The sequence below is a fragment of the Lepus europaeus genome, chromosome 13 (genome assembly GCF_033115175.1).
Source record: "Lepus europaeus isolate LE1 chromosome 13, mLepTim1.pri, whole genome shotgun sequence".
In the NCBI taxonomy this organism is placed as follows: Eukaryota; Metazoa; Chordata; class Mammalia; order Lagomorpha; family Leporidae; genus Lepus; species Lepus europaeus.
In genome coordinates, this window is record NC_084839.1 from 67,011,640 (window position 1) to 67,031,778 (window position 20,139).

General features: G+C 39.5%; 1 protein-coding gene across 3 annotated transcripts in view; it reads left to right on the forward strand.

Annotated features, from left to right (window-relative positions):
* Positions 1-20,139, forward strand: part of ZNF638 (zinc finger protein 638) — an 85,023-nt gene that overhangs the window by 15,058 nt on the left and 49,826 nt on the right. For all 3 annotated transcript variants that reach the window (XM_062209624.1, XM_062209625.1, XM_062209623.1), the window contains exons 5-9: positions 583-857; positions 3,765-3,911; positions 5,172-5,297; positions 10,005-10,063; positions 10,461-10,513. In XM_062209624.1, the coding sequence (XP_062065608.1) occupies positions 583-857; positions 3,765-3,911; positions 5,172-5,297; positions 10,005-10,063; positions 10,461-10,513 (660 nt within the window). The remainder of the gene's footprint in view (positions 1-582; positions 858-3,764; positions 3,912-5,171; positions 5,298-10,004; positions 10,064-10,460; positions 10,514-20,139) is intronic.

Consider the following 20,139-nt stretch of genomic DNA (forward strand, 5'->3'; position numbering starts at 1 on the left):
TCTCAATGAGAGTATAAAGGAATTCTGAAATTGTGTGAGGACCACTGAATAAAGGAGCTTCTTATAAAAGCCTTTTGAACAATTAAAGACTTAACAGTATTTTTTTTTAGGCGGGGGGGTCCAGCGTTGTGGCTTGCCAGGTGAAGCTGCTGCTTGCGATGCTGGTATCCTGTGTGGCGGTTTGTGTCCCAGCTGCTCTGCTTCTGATACAGATCCCTGCTAATAGTCTTGGAATAGCAGCAGAGGATTGCCCAAGTGTTTGGGCCTCTGCCACCCACATGAGAGATTCACATGAAGCTCCTAGCTCCTGGCTTCAGCCTGGCCTAGCGCTGGCTGTTGCGGCCAACTGGGGAGTGAGCCAGTGGGTAGAAGATCTCTGTCTCTCCCTCTCCCTCTCCCTCTCTCTCTGTAATTCTTTCAAGATAAATTAATAAATCTTTAAAAAATATTTTTTTCTGTGTATTTGCTCCCTATTTATCTTGAGAATGGCTGTATGTGATAAATAATGTTTCTTTCACTATGTAACGAAATGGTTCTTTAAGTTCTTTTCAATTGAAAGCATGTTGATGTCCTTCTTACTAGATAGAAAAAAAGCTTTAGAAGATGCAGTACAACGATCTGGGCATGGGACAGAATTTAATAAACAGAAGCATCTTGAAGCAGTTGAGAAAGGACACTCACCAGCACAAAAACCTAAAATTGGCAGTGGAACAAAGCCATTAATTAAAGCTACAAGCTCTGCAAAGAGTGATCCCAATTCAGGAGGACATTCAGCTCGTAAATTAAAGAATCTAGAAGATGACACCTCAGCAGAATGTAAGCAGGTGTCTGATAAAGCTGTTTCTCTCCAGCGTAAGGTCAGTAAATCTTTGTTACTACAAGTATATGTACATTTTTTTCTTTTGCATGGTATATGGTTTGTTCATTTTTTTTTTTTAAATTTTAGTTTTCACTAACAAAAAGTTGTACATTTTATTTTTGACAGGCAGAGTGGACAGTGAGAGAGAGAGACAGAGAGAAAGGTCTTCCTTTTGCCGTTGGTTCACCCTCCAATGGCCGCATCGCGCTGATCAGAAGCCAGGAGCCAGGTGCTTCTCCTGGTCTCCCATGGGGTGCAGGGCCCAAGCACTTGGGCCATCCTCCACTGCACTCCCTGGCCACAGCAGAGAGCTGGCTTGGAAGAGGGGCAACCGGGACAGGATCGGTGCCCCGACCGGGACTAGAACCCGGTGTGCCGGCGCCGCAAGGCGGAGGATTAGCCTGTTGAGCCACAGCGCCGGCCAAAAAGTTGTACATTTTTATAGGGTACCATATGATGCTTCTATAAATATGTACACTGTGTAATGTTCAAGGAGGAGAAAACATAGCTGTCTCCTCAACCATTTTATGTTTTATTATATGAAAGCTTTAAAAATCTTTCTTTCAGGACTCAGTCCAGGTCTTTCATGTGGGTGACAGGGACTCAAGTACTTTAGCCATTATCTGCTGCCGCCCACGGTGTGTCTAGCAGATAGCTGGAGTGGAAGCCAGAGAGCTGGACATGAACCAGGCACTCCAATGTGAGATGCTGGTATGGTGTACCAAGAGGCATCTGAATAACTGCACCAGAAGTCCACATCATGTTTTCTTTATCTGTTCACATGTTGATGGACATGTTGGTTATTTCCATCCCTGGGCTATTGTGAATACTGTTGCATAATCATGGGAGTACAGGTGTCTCTGACACAGTGATTTCATTTCCCCATACATTTGTTTAATGATAAATAACAAAATTCTATGAATTTTTTATTCCATTTTTCTGAGATATTTGAAATCACAAGTTGGTAAATTACATTGATGGGGAATTTTACTGGTTTCTCTTAAGAACACAGGGTCTGGCCGGCGCCGCGGCTCACTTGGCTAATCCTCTGCCTGCGGTGCCAGCACCCCAGGTTCTGGTCCTGATTGGGGCGCCAGATTCTGTCCCGGTTGCCCCTCTTCTGGTCCAGCTCTCTGCTGTGGCCTGGGAGGGCAGTGGAGGGTGGCTCAGGTGCTTGAGCCCTGCACCCGCATGGGAGACTGGGAGGAGGCACCTGGCTCCTGGCTTCAGATCGACACAGTATGCCAGCTGTGGCGGCCATTTGGGGGGTGAACCAATGGAAGGAAGACCTTTCTTTCTGTCTCTGTCTCACTGTCTAACTCTGCCTGTCAAAAAAAAAAAAAAAAAAAACAGAATCCAATAATTCAAAGTCTTGTAACTTAGTAATGCCATAGGCTTAGCATTTGATTTATTATAAGAGAACATTTTAAAAGTTGAGTGGTGTTAGCTAATCTTAAGAGTAGGTCATTGTGGTCAATTTCACTGTCTGGGGAAACGAATCTAATTGCCAGCAGCAGACTTTCCTGGGAGTTGACCACTTTCAATCTGTTGTAAACTTTTTATGTAAGTAGACTTTTTATGGGAAGTAGAATTTTTTTTTGGACAGTATAGAATAGTTTTTTTCTGGTTTATTGGTGTATTTCTACTTAATTTGCAAGTTGCAATACTGGATATTCTGTATTTGTTAATTACTCTTTAGAGTACTGATGGAGCTGATTATCAAATGTTTAGTGTTTTTTTTTTTTCTTTTAAAGATTTTATTTATTTATTTGAGAGGTAGAGTTACAGACAGTGAAAGGGAGAGACAGAGAGAGAGAGAGGTCTTCCATCTGCTCGTTCACTCCCCAAATGGCTGCAGTGGCCGGAACTGCGCTGATCCGAAGTCAGGAACCAGGAGCTTCTTCGGGTCTCCCACACAGGTGCATGGGCCCAAGGACTTGGGCCATCTTCTACTGCTTTCCCAGGCCATAGCAGAGAACTGGATTAGAAGAGGGGCAGCCAGGACTAGAACCAGTGCCCATATGGGATGCCGGCCCGCAGGCAGAGGGTTAACCTACAGCACCGCGGCATCGGCCCCCACTGTTGGGTTTTAAAATAGAAAACATTTTGTCTTTAGCGTTAAAAATTTTTTTAAAAAGATTTATTTATTTATTTGAAAGGCAGAACTACACAGAGGCAGAGGCAGAGAGAGAGAAGTCTTCCAGATGCTGGTTCACTCCCCAAATGGCCACAATGGGTGGAGCTGAGGCAATCCAAGCCAGGAGCCAGGAGCTTCTTCCGAGTCCCCTATCTGGGTGCAGGGGGCCAAGCACTTGGAACATCTTCTACTGCGTTCCCAGGCCATAACAGAGAGCTTGATTAGAAATGGAGCTGCTGGGACTCGAACCCAGCACTGCAGGTGGCAGCTTTACCTACTATGCCACAGCACTGGCCCCAATTTAAAATTTTTTAGGGGCCTGCGCTGTGGCATAGAAGGTAAAGCCTCCACCTGCAGTGCCAGCATGCCATATGTGTGCCGGTTTGAGACCTGGCTTCTCCACTTCCAATCCAGCTCTCTATATGGCCTGGAAAAGCAGTAGAGTATGGACCAAGTCCTTGGGCTCCTGCACCTACATGGAAATCCCCAAAGAAGCTCCTGGCTCTGGATCGGCACAGCTCTGTCCATTGCAGCCAATTGGGGAGTGAACCAGCAGATAGAAGACCTCTTTTTCTCTCTCCATGTAACTCGGACTTTCAAATAAATAAATAAATCTTTAAAAAAATGTTTTTTAAAAATTTTGTTAAAACTATTTAGAAAAAAGTCTTTAAAGAAACGAGATTAGTGGTAGAAGAAAAACTATCTAAGGAATTATTACTATACTTCATGGTTTATTTATGCTTAATTTTTTTTAATTTCAAAAAATAGCTTCGGAAAGAGCAGTCTTTGCATTGTGGCTCAGTTCTTCTTATATCTGAGTTACCAGAAGATGGCTGTACTGAAGAAGATATTAGAAAAGTATTTCAACCATTTGGAAAAGTTAATGATGTTCTGGTTGTTCCGTATAGAAAGGAGGTGAGTCATTTAGTTTGTTCAAAGAACTCAAAAGTTAGTAGTTCTATAAATTATTGTTGTGTCTTTTAGCTGCTTGTATCACACAGGAGAGTACTTCAAAGTGTTTGTGGAAAATGGAATAAAAAGATAAAGCACATTTTCCATGAAGCTTTTAAAGATCCCATATATATAGTTGTTCATTAGTTAAGTAAATGTTGGAATATGAATGAACTCCCAAATACTGTTCTATATCCTTTATAGTAAGGGTTGGCACAATATTTTTATAAAGGGCCAGATGATAAGTATCTGTGATTTTATGGTCTGGCCAAAGGATCACAACTACTTTGTCATTGTGATACAAAAGCAGCTGTATATAATACATAAGTGAGCATGGCTATCTTCCAAAAAACTATTTTTTTAAAAGATTTACTTATTTATTTTGTAACTCAAAGTTAGAGATGAGTGAGAAATTTTATTCACTGATTTACTCACCAGATGGCTGGAAAGGCCATCCCTGGACCAGGTCAAAACCAGAGCCTTGAGCGTCACCTTGGTGTCCCAAATGGGTGACAGGAGCCCAAATACTTGGAACATCCTCTGCTGCTTTTCCCTGGTCATTAGCAAGGAGCTGTGTTGGAAATGGAGCACCCGAGATGTGAACCAGTGCCCATATGGGATTCCAGCATCACAGGCAGCTGGTTTTATCCACTATGCCACAACACCGGGCCTCCCAAAAAACTGTTTAAAAAAAATAGGTGGTATGCCATAGTTCACTAATAATTGCTTTAGGACACTAGTAATATAACAATAAATGATATTTTTATACAAGAACTATTATTTGCATGTGGGTTATATTCATGTAATACATAAACTGTGAACAACTTTTCTTAGACTAAACAGAACGTAAAGTTATGAGTTAAGACAGCAATGTACTGCTAGTGTCATCTTTGTTGCAAGAATCCTTAAAAATGTCAGATTTCAAACTGGGTCAAATCCTGCTTTCACTCCTGTTCAGTGAGCCATGCCTTCCTGTTTCATTCTATTCAGTGAGCCTGCCATGCTGTCTCTTGGCAGTGGCCTAGAAATTCTATAAGGTTAGATGTCCATTTCACGTGTGAAAAACATCAAAATACTCTTTAGTGAAAACAAAGACAAAATCAACTAGTACTTGAAAGTAGATTCATGGTTTAATGCTTCCAAGGAAAGTTTCACGTTTTCTATAAGATGCCCAGGCTTTTAAAAGTAAATTTTTGACTAAAAAAGGAATAAATTTCATTTTAGGCTTATTTGGAAATGGAATTTAAAGAGGCCATTACCGCAGTAATGAAGTACATTGAAACAACACCTCTTCTAATAAAAGGAAAAGATGTGAAAATACGTATTCCAGCAGGAAAGAAAAAAGTACAGGTAAACCGAAGTTAGGTCCTACATAGTTTATCATTGTTGATGAGCTGAATTTTTTTTAAGGTATGGCATGTGTGCAGAAAAATGTGAAATAAACATTTTAGCTGAACAGATAACAAGTTTGCAAATTTAAATGTACTGAAATGTAAAACTTCTGAATATATACATATGTATAGTACTGTAAACAATATTAAATGACAACAGAGTGGTGGAAAATATCAAATATAAAATAAAATTAGTAAATGTCTGTGAAACTGCTACCTAAAGTGAATAAAATAGTACATCTGCCAGCATCTTGGAAGCCTCTGAACTACTCCTTTCCAATCCTCAAAACCCTTCATTCTTTCTACAGGTAGCCTTTAGCTTGATTAACTTTATTTCAGAGACAGACAGGTATATATACTATATATATGCTATATCTATGCTAGTTAACTCCCCAAGGCCTGCAAAGCTGAGGCTGAGCCAGCCTGAAAGTAGGAGCCAGGAACTCAGTCTGGGTTTCCTACAAGGATGGCAGAGATCTGGGTACTTAAGCTGTATCTATCACCTGTCTTTCTAGGTACTTGGATATGGGATGCTGACATTCAAACCCAGAGTGTGTGTGGGGGTTTTTTGTTGTTGTTGTTGTTGTTGTTGTTGTTTTTTAAGATTTATTTATCCACCTGAAAGAGTTACACAGAAAGAGGAAGAGACAGAGAGAAAGAGAGATCTTCCATCCACTGGTTCACTCCTCAAATGGCCGCAATGGCTGGGGTTGGCCCAGGCCAAAGCCGGGAGCCAGGAGCTTCTTCCAGGTCTCCCACGTAGGTGCAGGGGCTCAAGTCCCTTGGGCCATCCTCTGCTGCTTTCCCAGGCGTGTTAGTCAGGGGCTGGATTGGAAGTGGAGCAGCCAGCTCTTGGGTTTCAAACTGGCACCCATATGGAATGCTAGCATCACAGGCAGCCGCTTCATCCACTATGTCACAATACTGGCCCCTAAGCCTAGAGTCTTAATTGCTATACAACTTGGTTTCTAATTCCATAGTTTTGTCTATTTTGAACTTACAGAATATATTGAGAAAAACCCCTTTTGCTTCCTTAGAATTATCAATGTTAGTTTGGTCTTTGTAGATTCTTTTCTATTTTGTTTATATGTCCAAAAATAATATCTAAGAATTACTGTAAAATATCCAGTAGGTTTAATTTTTAATTTTTTATTTGCTACAGAATGCCTGCTTTTAGAGATTCTGTTGCATACATTTTTCAGTTTGATTTTCAGTCTGATCATGTTAGTTTTCTTCATTGCTTTTAACTTCTCTATAGTATTACTTTAATGACTATACCAGTTATTTTACCAATTCTTTATGGATTGACTTTTAGGATAATTCTAGTTTTTCATTATTATACACAAGATTTTTTTGTAATTTGGTGTATGTTTCTCACAAGGCCATCCTTTTGTATTTTTAAGTTGATGCCTATCAATGAAATTGTCAGGTTATAGGGTGTACAGTAATAGATCATATCAGATTGCCCCTTCAGTAGCTGCGATAGTTTGTTAATTTTTGAGAGTACAAGTGTTTCTGTATTATCAATATCATCTTAATTTCTTTAATTTTAAAAATCCAGTATTTTAAAAATAGTATCTGGTTTTAATTTGCATTTTATTCAGTTTTTTGCTTATATATAAATTTTTTAATTTCCCTGTCTTCAGTTTTATTGGTATGTTCTTCAGTGGCTTTTGCTTTTTTGTGGCTTGTTTTAGATGGCCTTCTCTATACTAATGTCAAAAAGAAATGCTTCCATTATTTTCTCAATCTGCTTTTTGTAATGTGTGATTAGGAATCTTTAACTGTTTCTAAAATGGATAGCAAATTAGCACAACACCATTTATGATTAATCTGTCTGTGTTGACTGGGGGAAAAAAAAACCTTTTTATATATGAATTACCCTGTATATCTAGATTGTTTCAGACTATTCTGTTGTATCAGTCTGATTATTTTTATGGTACTGTGTGATTTTAATTAATAATCTTTTAATATTTTCATATTTCTGGTAGTTATTTTTCTTTGCTCTTAAATTTTTTGTGGAATCTTGAGCATTTATTCAGGCATAGTGGTTTCAGAAACAATTCAGGTTTGTTTCTTTTTTTTAAGATTTATCTATTTGAAAGGCAGATGGCCGGCGCCGAGGCTCAATAGGCTAATCCTCCGCCTTGTGGCGCCGGCACATGGGATTCTAGTCCCGGTCAGGGCGCCGGATTCTGTCCCGGTTGCCCCTCTTCCAGGCCAGCTCTCTGCTGTGGCCCAGGAGTGCAGTGGAGGATGGCCCAAGTCCTTGGGCCCTGCACCCGCATGGGAGACCAGGAGAAGCACCTGGCTCCCAGCTTGGGATCAGCGTGGTGCGCCGGCCGCAGCGGCCATTGGAGGGTGACCCAACGGCAAAGGAAGACCTTTCTCTCTGTCTCTCTCTCTCACTGACCACTCTGCCTGTCAAAAAAATTAAAAAAAAAAAAGAAAAAGAAAAGGCAGAGTTACAGAGAGAGAGAGAGGAGAGGCAGAGATAGAGAGGGGTCTTCCATCTGCTGGTTTATTCCCCACTGACCTGCGCCATTCCGAAGCCAGAAGCCAGGAGCTTCCTCCAGGTCTCCCACATGGGTTTAGGGGCCCAAGGACTTGGACCATCTTCTGCTGCTTTCCCAGGCCATAGCAGAGAGCTGGATTAGAAATGGAGCACTGGGACTCGAAGCGGCACCCATATGGGATGTCGGCAATGCAAGCAGTGGCTTAACCTGCTACGCCACAGCAGCCGCCCCAGTTTAGGTTTCTAAAGAAATCTCACTGGGATTTAACTGATATAATATTGAATGGATATTGATGTTTTTCCAGTAATAAGTTTTTCTATCCAAAAACTTAGTTATCTCTCCATTTATTTAGGTTTCATTTCATGTCCTTTAGCAAGTTTTGTATTTTTCTCCCTTGAAGTTCTTCTACATTAGGGAGAGGAATTCAGTTTATTTTTTATATATACATGTATATACACACAGATAAAATATTTATATTCTATAAGAAAAAGGGTCGTTTGTTTCAACTAATGGAAAACTTCACCAGTGATTTATTAAACATGTAGGAATTATGTTTGCATAGTAACAGGAAATGTTCAGAAGTGTTGTCCAGGGCTGATGTCAGCTCTATAATACTTTGAGGACCCCAACCTGTCTTTCTGCTCCACAATCTAGCATGTGGCTCTCATCCTCAGTTGTAAGATGATGACTATACCTCTTGGCATCATTTCTATCTTCTAAACAGGAAAAAAATGAATAAAATTCATGGACAAAATGGAGTTTGAGTGACTGAATTTCCTAGCAACATTTGTTCTATTTGATTTACTAGAACAAGCATACATGATTATCTCTTTGCAGAGGAGGTTAAGGAGAATCAAGAATTGGATATGTAGTGTAAGAACTTCAGCTTATACACAAGTAAATTTTACTCAAGATTTTTAAATAAGGGATGTGACACTTAGAATGTATTGATTAAAAAGAGTGTTCTGTAAGTGGCCTAGAGAATGAGTTAGTCCAGCAAATGAGACTGAATGCAGAGAAAGCCTAGCAGATGAATTAAAGTGGAGAAGAGACAAGAGTACTGAATTCCAGTCAGATAAATCATCTGTAAATGTTTTTGGGTGGTCTAGTAGCCTTGAAAATAGGAAGGAAAAGTAGCATATACAAGTGACTGGCAAGTGGGACCTAGCTGATCGTTACATTTAGAGAAATGAGAAGGCCAGTCTTAAGTTCTAAGACGTTTAATCTGGAAAACAGATTAAGGATACATTTAAGGAATTAGACTATGTTAAACAGATCAGAATTCTTTTGGATGACTTTCTGATGAGGCTGGTAAGGTAACAACAGAAGTCTAAGAGCGCAAACCATATTTACTATCAAGATTTTTCATAAAATATGCCATCTACATCTAAGAAACATTGATATTCTTTAAGTATGGTTTGAGTTATGCTGAGTTGAATGAGACTTGGAAGGCTAACTTAGGACTCTTGTGCTGTGAAAGGGCAAGTTGCCCAGGGATTTATGGGAGGGAATTCTGGTAAGAATTCTGATTATACCTTCTTCATATTGGAAGTATGTAGATGGGACAGGCATTGTGGGGTAGAAGGTAAAGAGAAACTACTGACTTTTACTGAGTGTAATGAAAATTTTTGAGTCTAGGAATGGCCTTTTAAATCTAGTTTCATGTTGTCATGAGAGTGTGGGTTGGTGGAAAGTCAAGGGCAGAAGCAGAGAGATCTTTATGAGGGTTTTGTAGTTATCACAATATCACAATAATCTACTCTGGTGAATTAGACCAGGGTGATAGCAGTTAGACATCTGAAAGCCACAGTGCTGTAATAAGTCATCTTATTGAAAAGTAGTTAACGTTAAGAAAAATATAGATGAGTGGTAAATGATGGGCATGCAAAACTGTGCTGCAAGATCACAAATTGGGGGCAATCATTGTGGCATAGCATGTAAAGCCGCCACCTGCCACGTTGGCATCCCATATGGATGCTGATTTGAGCTGCAGTTAATGCAATAGTAAAAGGTAAATATTTAACTTTGGAGTAGGAAGATTTTTAAATGTTTTGTTGTTGGATTCCCTTTATCCTTTTTTGTATTTTCTGAATTGCTTTTTATAAATGGGAGAAAACTAAATATTTTTCTTAAATACTTTTTGTTCATAGAACAAAGAAGTAAAGAAAAAGACTTTAGATTCAAAGAAAGTGTCTGCATCTGCATTAAAGTAAGTAATTCCATGATTTCATTGACAGAGAATGTGTGTATGAGTTAAGAAATAATTAATTTGTAAAACATTTTAATATGAGGATACCAAAATAAAATATAAATTTATTTTGGGGCTAAATTTTAGAATTCAATGTGTAGTTTTTTTATAATACACATTTTCCACAAACTTTTTGAATATCCCTGGTATGTGTGGATTTCAAAATCTTTTGCACCAAAATTATGTTTTAATTCTATTTTGCATGAATCTTCTGAAGTACCCATGTAATTTCATCACCATAAGGACAAACTAAATGGGACATAGTTCCAGTTGAGTTGCTTTAAACTTTTTTAGATTTAAATAATTCATTTTTGGAACTTTTTAAGATTTAGAATTTCTGATTTCTTCTTTTAAATAGGAAAGATGCAGATCCTTCCAAAACTATTGAAACTGTTACTTCAACTTTTACTGGTAAGTCGTTCCTTTTTCTCCAGATAAGTGTATGTTGTCAGTTTACTAGAACTTTTTAAAGATGATTCTAGAAAGATTTATTGTGCTTTGAAAGAAGGTATCCATATTGCATCCTTTAATTGGCACTTGTGTTAAGCAATTGGTTAATGTGTAAGTGCTACATAATTACATTCTTTCTTCTGAAATAAATCTAAGACCCCTATGAGACAATATTTGTGAAATGCCTATCATAGTTTTGTAGTTAATGGCTGTTTTTTACATGTTTAGGTAGTTTTGAAATACTTCTCTCCATCCCCTCATCATAAACTCACAAGACGAAACGTAAAGAAAAATATGTTAAAATAGCTTATCTGATCCCCTTTTATTTTGAAAGGTAGCTGAAAAACACTAAACAAAAATATATATTATCATATATATATACATGTTCTAAAAATTGTACCTTTACAGTCATGAAAACATTTCATGTGTTTAAATTTAGCTAAATGAATTTTACCTAATTTTAAAAAATATTTATTTATTATTTATTTGAAAGGCAGGTTAACAGAGGGGTAGAGACACAAAGACACAAAATCAGCTGGTTCACTTCCCAAATGGCCGCAATAGCTGGAGCTGGGCCATTCCAAAGCCAAGAGCCTGGAGCTTCTTTCAGGTCTTCCACGCAGGTGCAGGGGCCCAAGTACTTGGGCCATTTTCTACTGTTTTCCAAGGCCATAGCAGAGACCTGGATCAGAAGAGGGGCAGCTGGGACTCAAATCAGTGCCCATGTGGGATGCCAGCACTGCAGGCGGCCCTAATTTTACATAACTTTTTAAAACTGGGTGGAGAAATTGCTGCCAAAATAGCACTCTTGAGGTGAGTGAAAATAAACAATTTCATAGTGAGGAACAAGACAGAAAACCTAAAATCAAGCAGACTTAAAGAAATTCAGAAAGTTAAATTGTGTTTTATATGTTCTGCTTGGGGAAAGGCAGCTATATAATATATTTTGGATTCCTATTCAGAATAGAATAAGAGTTGAGGTTCTTTTTTTTTAATAATGATAATTTTTTTCTTTTTATTTATTTATTTATTTATTTGACAGAGTTAGACAGTGAGAGAGATAGACAGAGAGAAAGGTCTTCTTTCCGTTGGTTCAGCCCCCAAATGGCCACTACAGCCGGCACTACACTGATCCGAAGCCAGGAGCCAGGTGCTTCTTCCTGGTCTCCCATGTGGGTACAGGGCCCAAGCACTTGGGCCATCCTCCACTGCCTTCCTGGGCCACAGCAGAGAGCTGGACTGGAAGAGGAGCAGCCAGGACTAGAACCTGGTGCTCATATGGATGCTGGCGCCATAGGTGGAGGATTAACCAAGTGATCCATGTGAGCCACGGTGCCGGCCCCCTAAGAGTTGAAGTTCTAAAGCAATCAAGTGACTGGAAAGTTAGATTGTATAAAAATCTCCTTTCTCCTAATGTTTAGTTAGATTGAGTACCTGAAATATTGTACTATGGATAGCTTCTGGAAGGCAATGTATTTTCACTAGGATTTTAAATTAGGTGTTGTGTGTGAACAAATATACAAGAGGGCTTCAAAAAATTCGTGGAAAAAAATCATACTTTAATACCATTTTCCGTGAAGCAGAAAATGACTTCATGTGGGTGGGTGACATAACAAAGGTAACAAAACTAAATAATCATCCTAAAGAAGACTTTGAAGATCATGCATTTGACCCCATTAATAGCATTTTTCAAAACATGTTGTGTGAGACTAATTCCTAGAAGATGTTTTGGTTCAGATTATTTGGGGTAATCAGGACCTCATATGAAAAGGTTAGTTAAAATGGTGTAGAAAGGTAAAATTTGAATTTTATTATCTGGAATATTTTAGTGAATATAATATTAAAGTTAAAAGAATAACTTTTTTCCAGGTTTCATACAAGATGAATTCTATTAGAGTAGTGTGGTACTTTTGATTATAATTGGAAAACTTAATACTTTTTTTATATTTGGGGCCAACTGTTAGCTGAACTTTTGAAATGTTCAAATCTAAGTTATCAAAGAATATCTGTTAGAGATATCTTTTATTTTGACAGTTACATGTCTTCAAAAGTAGAATGCAGGTGCCTGAGAAACTGTTGTTCAAGGTGTAGATTTTGGAAATGACCTTATAATAAAAGTAATGAATATAAGGGGGATAAGTGCATACATGTGCAAAGAAAGAGAAGAACTTATAAATCAAGTACATGTCAGAAAGATAAGGGTGCATAATATCTTTCTGAGGTCAGCTGTATCAGATTAAGGATGATAGGAAAAGTTAGGACAGTTTAAAGCTGATTTTGACTATAAGCACAAATAAAGGAAGGGGAATGGGGCTGGTGCTAGGGTGCAGCAGGTTAAGCTGCAGCTTGTCACAATATCCCATAGTGGACTTCCCCTCCAGCTCCCTGCTAATGTGCCTGGGAAGGCAGTGGAAGATGGCCCAAGTACATGGGCCCCTGCACCCATGTGGGAGACCAGGATGGAGTCCTGGCTCCTGGTTTCCCCCTGGCCCAGCGGTGGCTTTTGGTGGCCATATGGAGAGTGAACAAGTTATGGAAGGTCCCTCTGTCTTTGTCATTCTGCCTTTCAAGCAAACAGAACAAATTTTTGAAAAAAGAAATGGGAAGTCTAAAGAAGAACACAAATGCATAATTTGATAATAAAGGGAAATTTTAGAATTCTTATATAGTGTGATTTTGAAAAAATGTTTGAGTGCCTACTACATGTCAATTACAGGAAGCGTGTTCTAGAGGCTTAGAGTAAAATAGTAAACCAAATTACTTTCCTGTCCCCAAGTAGCTTACATTTAACTTGAGGTGACAAACATTAAATGATATGTATTCTAGAAAGAAGAGGCATGACAGAAAGGGAAAGTAGACAGGGTGAAGGTGATCCAGGATGAGTTGATTTAAGGTTTGAATTTAATGCACAGAAAAAGGCAGTAATGATTTTATTAAAGCAATCAACCAACATAATCTGTGCCATCAGGGAGAAAATAAAAGGAAGAAATTTAAATTTCAAGGATCTGCTTTGTGGTTGTTATTCAGACGAGGCACATTTTATATATATATGTATTTTTTGACAGGCAGTGTTAGACAGTGTGAGAGAGACACAGTGAGAAAGGTCTTCCTTTTCCGTTGGTTCACTCCTCAAATGGCCGCTACGGCCGGCGCACTGCGCGGATCTGAAGCCAGGAGCCAGGTGCTTCCTCCTAGTCTCCCATGCGGGTGCAGGGGCCCAAGCACTTGGGCCATCCTCCACTGCGCTCCCGGGCCACAGCAGAGAGCTGGACTGGAAGAGGAGCAACCGGGACAGAATCTTGCACCCCAACCAGGACTAGAACCCAGGGTGCCAGCGCCGCAGGCAGAGGATTAGCCTAGTGAGTCGCGGTGCCGGCTGGCACATTGTATTTTTAATTTAGTTTTATTTTATGTGAAAGGTAGTAAGAGCAGAGATCAGACAGAGACCTTTCATCTGCTGGTTCACTTCCTAGATGTCCACAGCAGGAGGGTTGGACCAGGCAGAAGCTAGGAGTCTGGAACTCCATGCCAGTCTTTCATGCAAGTGGCAGGAACCCAGGTTTTTGAGACATTACCTGTTGCCTCCAAGGGTGCTTGCAGGAAGCTTGGCCTGAAGCTGAGGAACTGGGATTCAAATCAGGCACTCTGATAAGGGATGTGGTTGTCCCATGTAGTGACTTAATTTCACCAAACCTGATGAAACTGACCCAGTATGTTTATGTTACTTGATCCTATAAGTTACACTTTGTTCATTTTATAGATGAAGAAACAGATTTTGAGAGGTTAAATAACTTACTCAAGGTCACATGAATGAATTAGGTATCAAAAATCAAAATTAGAATTCTAAAGCTTTTAGCCTCTATTAAATTACCTCTTTCTTTTTTTTTTAAACTTTTATTTACTAAATATAAATTTCCAAAGTACAGTTTATGGATTACAATGGCTTCCTCCCTCCCACTCGCACCCCTCCCATCTCCCGCTCCCTCTCCCATTCCATTCACATCAAGATTCATTTTCATGAATCTTTACATGAATGGAAGGGGAAAGGGAGCGGGAAAGGGGAGGGTTGCGGGTGGGAGGGAAGTTATGGGAGGGGGGAAGCCATTGTAACCCATAAGCTATACTTTGGAAATTTATATTCATTAAATAAAAGTTTAATAAAAAAAAAGATTCATTTTCAATTATTTTTATATATAGAAGATCGATTTAGTATATATTAAGTAAAGATTTCATCAGTTTGTACCCACACAGAAACACAAAGTGTAAAATACTGTTTCAGTACTAGTTATAGCATTAATTCACATTGGACAACACATTAAGGACAGATCCCACACGAGGAGTAAGTACACAGTGACTCCTGTTGTTGACTTAACAATTTGACACTCTGGTTTATGGTGTCAGTAATCTCCCTAGGCTCTAGTCATGCATTGCCAAGGCTATGGAAGCCTTTTGAGTTCGCCGACTTCGATCTTATTCCGACAGGGTCATAGTCAAAGTGGAAGTTCTCTCCTCTCTTCAGAGAAAGGTACCTCCTTCTTTGATGGCCCCGTTCTTTCCACTGGGATCTCACTCACAGAGATCTTTCATTTAGGTCGTCGTCGTCTTCTTCTTTTTTTTTTTTTTTTTTTTTTTTTTTTTTTGCCAGAGTGTCTTGGCTTTCCATGCCTAAAATACTCTCATGGGCTTTTTTAGCCAGATCTGAATGCCTTAAGGGCTGATTCTGAGGCCAGAGTGCTGTTTAAGACAACTGTCTGCTGTGTTTGTTCTAGTACTATTGGTTGAACTCTGTAATTAACACACAATTATTCTTAGGTGTTTAAATTTAACTGAGAAGTGATCGCTGTGAAATATAAGAGTGGGAATAAGAGAGGGAGGAGATGTACAATTTGGGTCATGCTCAATCGGACTTGCCCCAAATGGTGGAGTTAGAAATGTGCCAGGGGATTCCAATACAATCCCATCAAGATTGCATGTACCAATGCCATCTCACTAGTCCAACTGATCAATTTCAGTTCACAATTGATCACACTGATAGGTCTAAGAGTCAAAGGGATCACACAAACAAGACTAGTGTCTGCAAATACTAACCGATAGAATAAAAAAGGGAGAGAATGATTTTTTTTTAAATTTTTTTTTTTTAAGGAAAGAGTTTGTTGGGGGGAAACCCGACAGACTGCAGGGAAGGAATGAAGAAGAAAAAAAGGGAGAAGGAGAGTTTAAGAGATACAGAGAGAGAGATCAAGAGAAAGAGAGCCAGATAGTGAAAATGTGTTTTTTTTGTTGTTGTTGTTATTTAAAGATTTATTTATTTATTTGAAAGCCAGAGTTAACACAGAGAGAGGAGAGAGAGAGGGGTCTTTCATCCGATGGTTCACTGCCCAATTGGCTGCAATGGTCAGAGCTGTGTCAATCCAAAGCCAGGAGCCAGGAGCTTCTTCCGGGCCTCCCATGCAGGTGCAGGGGCCCAAGGACTTGGGCCATCTTTTACTGCATTCCCAGGCAGTAGCAGAGAGCTGATTAGAAGTGGAGCAGCTGGGTCTCGAACCGGCACCCAAATGGGATGCTGGTGCTTCAGGCCAGGGCATTAACCCACTGTGCCACAGCACTAGCCCGAAAATGTATTTCTAATTTTATTTGATCACTGTTCTTTTATTCTCCCCTAATAGTTTCCAAAAAGTTGTTCTTTTCATGTCATGCTTTCCTTTCTGGCCGGTTTTTGTTTTTCTTCCCTTTCCATGTCTTTAAGGACCAGTGCCATCTGCTTTACACACATAAATCCCTGTGTCCTCTCAAGTTTATTCCTCTCATTTAACATTCTATACTAGTCATCCATTGTAGAAACTCATGAGTAGTGTGTAAACCTATCTTGTTTTCTTCTGTCCTACCCAATTAAATTTAAGTAACACTCCTTTCATCTCATCAGTGACTGATTCATTTTAGTTGTCCCTTGACTCTTCTTCAGCTCTCAGATGCTTTCGCCTTTGTTTGTTCACTCTTGTAATTCTTTCAGTTCATTCTCTTATATTTAAACTTTTGAAGATAGCTTCCTGATTGGTAGTTTTGTTCCATTCCCTGCTCCATTAGTCATTCTGTTGCCTCTTTGAAGCACATGTGATCATTTCACTCCTTGTGACCCATAGAATGAAGTCCAAGTCCTTCAGTTTGTATAAATTACCCTTTAGCCTTGTAATACTTTTTCATTCTCTTAATATACAATTTAATATTATATTCCAACAACTCAGGACAGTTTATTTTCCATATGTGCCTTGTTGTTTCATTCCTTGTTCTTCATCTGTGCAGCCTGTATGCATGGAATAGTTGTCTTATAGCCAGTGAACTTAGAAAGTACCTATTTAATAAGTGTCAAGCAAGATACAAAAGATACAAAATCAATTGAGACTCCTTTTGGGAGGTGAGGTGAGACAAATCCTAAGTTATCCTTTAAGGACCATCTCAGGTGAAACATTATGGTACCTTCCCTGACTCCTAGGTCCTAGAAGCTTCCAGCTCTCTTTTGGTAATAATTTGTACATTAAGTCAAGTAGTATTAGCAGTTTGTTAATAAATGTCTACTGGACAGTTGAGGTAATATTTATATGTTTTCATTCTTTAATATCTAGTTATACTGTAAGGGATTAATGAATAAACATTTGTAGGAGAAACAGTACAGGTATAATTAACCAAGGTTTATATTAACATTGTGATTGAATACATGGGAAAAGTGCACAAAACCTTTTTTTTTTTTTTTTAAGATTTATTTATTTGAAAGTCAGAGTTACACAGAGAGAAGAGAAGCAAAGAGAGAGAGAGAGAGAGGTCTTCCATCTGATGGTTCACTCCCCAGTTGGCTGCAACGGCTGGAGCTGTGCCGATCCGAAGCCAGGAGTCAGGAACTTCTTCCGGGTCTCCCACATAGGTGCAGGGGCCCAAGGACTTGGGCTATCTTCTACTGCTTTCCCAGGCCACAGCAGAGAGCTGGATTGGAAGAGGAGCAGCCAGGACTAGAACCGGCACCCATATGGGATGCTGGCGCATCAAGCCAGGGCATTAACCTACTGCGCCAGAGCGCCGACCCTTTTTTTTTTTTTAAAGATTTATTTATTTGAAAGAGTTACATGGGTCGGGGGGCACACAAAACCTTCTTGTTTGTCATCTATAAGCCTTTTTTGCTTTCCTTTTTAAAAAAAGTATCTTTTTGGGCTGGCGCCGTGGCTCAACAGGGTAATCCTCCGCCTAGCGGCGCTGGCACACCGGGTTCTAGTCCTGGTCAGGGTGCCGGATTCTGTCCCAGTTGCCCCTCTTCCAGGCCAGCTCTCTGCTGTGGCCTGGGAGTGCAGTGGAGGATGGCCCAAGTGCTTGGGCCCCTGCACCCGCATGGGAGACTAGGAGGAAGCACCTGGCTCCTGCCTTCGGATCAGCGCGGTGCGCCAGCCGCAGCATGCTGTCCACGGCAGCCATTGGAGGGTGACCCAACGGCAAAAGGAAGACCTTTCTCTCTGTCTCTCTCTCTCACTGTCCACTCTGCCTGTCAAAAAAAAAAAAAAAATTATCTTCTTGCCTTTTCAGTTCCCAGTTGAAAATGAATTAAATTTAAATATATTTATCGAAATAATAAATGTTTATTGTTAAAAATTCCATTTTTCAGATAATGTTTAAAGTGATTCCTACTACCTAGATACTGCCTCTGTTAAGTCATTTATTTCCCCAACATAATTTTTTCCTCAATGAAAACACTCTGCTGATAAGTTTTCCACATGCGAATTCCCACCATGTGGAAAACAGTAACCATAGTTATATTCCAGTATTCCATAGCATTCAGAAGAAAGGAAAGCTTTCTTTAAAAAGGAATGGGGAGGTGAAGAAAAGAATAGAGACAGAGACATGAGAAAAAAACAAGCTAAATGCTGCCTTCAGAGACATGTACACTTGTCAGAATGGCTGATAATAATAGTAATAATAATAATAATAATACCAAATACTGATGAGGATATAGAAAAACTCGTAAGTTGCTGATGGGAATGTAAAATGGTACAGCTATTCTGGAAAAGCATGTGGCAGTTTCTTAACAACCCCACCTATGTGCTTACTACATGACCCTGCATTTGTCCCAGAGGAAAGAAGACTTATGTCCACTCAAATACCTATGCATGAATACTATAGCTATTTCATTCATAATAGCAGAGATTAGAAACAACTCAAATGTCGTTCATTGGATAAATATGAGACAAACAGGTATATCCTTAGCATAGATTACTACTCAGCAAAAAGAAAGGAATGAACTATTTATATGTAAGCAACTCAGATATATTGCAGAGGAATTGTGTTGATTGGAAAAAAATGTTAAGTTTTTTACATTATAAGATTTAATTTGTATCACACTCTTGAAATAATAGTTCTGGAGTCTCTATAGGTGAGTGATTGTCAGAAGTTTGGGGAGGGAAGGAGGTGCCACTTGGTATAAGTGGCCATAGTAGAGATCCTTGAGAAGGAATGTTTTGTATCTTTAGTGGTGGTGGTTAGACTAATATACACAGGTTTATGTCCTGTAAGTTTTACAGAGTTGAATTTGTACTCTGGATTATAAAACTAGTACAATTTGTATGTTAGTAGATTTGTAGCAGTATGTTATGCTATGGTTACTCAAAATGTTGCTGTTGGAGACAAACCGAGTGAAAGATATATGGAAATCTCTCCCTGTTAACTTTTTAGAACACCATGTCAGTCAATGTACAATTATCTGGTTACTGAATGAAAATTTTAAAGTATTTATTTACTGATAAAGGGTTCATAATAAGTTACAACTGTAGGATGATTTAACTTAGGAATTTAATTATAGATGTAGGGGTTAGGCATTTGGTGCAATAGTTGAAATGCTGCTTGGGATGCTTGTTTCCTGTATTGAACTGCCTGGCCTTGAATCTCAGCTCCACTTCCAATTCTGGTTTCTTGTTAATGTGCATCCTGGGAGGCAGAGGTGATGGTTTAAATACTGAGATCTCTGCCACTCCCAGAGGAGACTCATGTTGACTTTCCCAGGCTTCTGGCTTCAGCCTAGTCCAGCCCTGACTGTAGCAGGCATTTAGGGAATGAGCCATTAGGTGGAAGATACCTCTCTGTCTCTGCCTTTCAAATAAAATGAAAATAAAAATTCCCCTCCCCCCAAATATAGTTATGAAACTAGTATACAAGGAGTCTTTTAAAAGTTCATGGAAAATGTATATTATGAAAAGATTGTATATGAATTTAAAAAATTTTTACAGCAGGGCCAGCATTGTGGCAGAGCAGGTAAAGCCGCTACCTGCTGTGCCAGCATCCCATTTGGGTACTGTTTGAAATCCCAGCTGCTCCATTTACAATCCAGCTCCCTGCTATTGGCCTGGGAAAGCAGCAGAAGATGACCCAAGTCCTTGGGCCTCTGCCACCCATGTGTGGGACCTGGATGAAGCTCCTGGCTGCTGGCTTTGGTCTGGCCCTGCACTGACTGTTGCAGCCATTCGGGGAATGAACCAGCGGATGGATGATCAATCTCCCCTCTTCTGCTCCCCCTCCCCCATGCAACTGACTTTCAAATAAATAAATAAATCTTT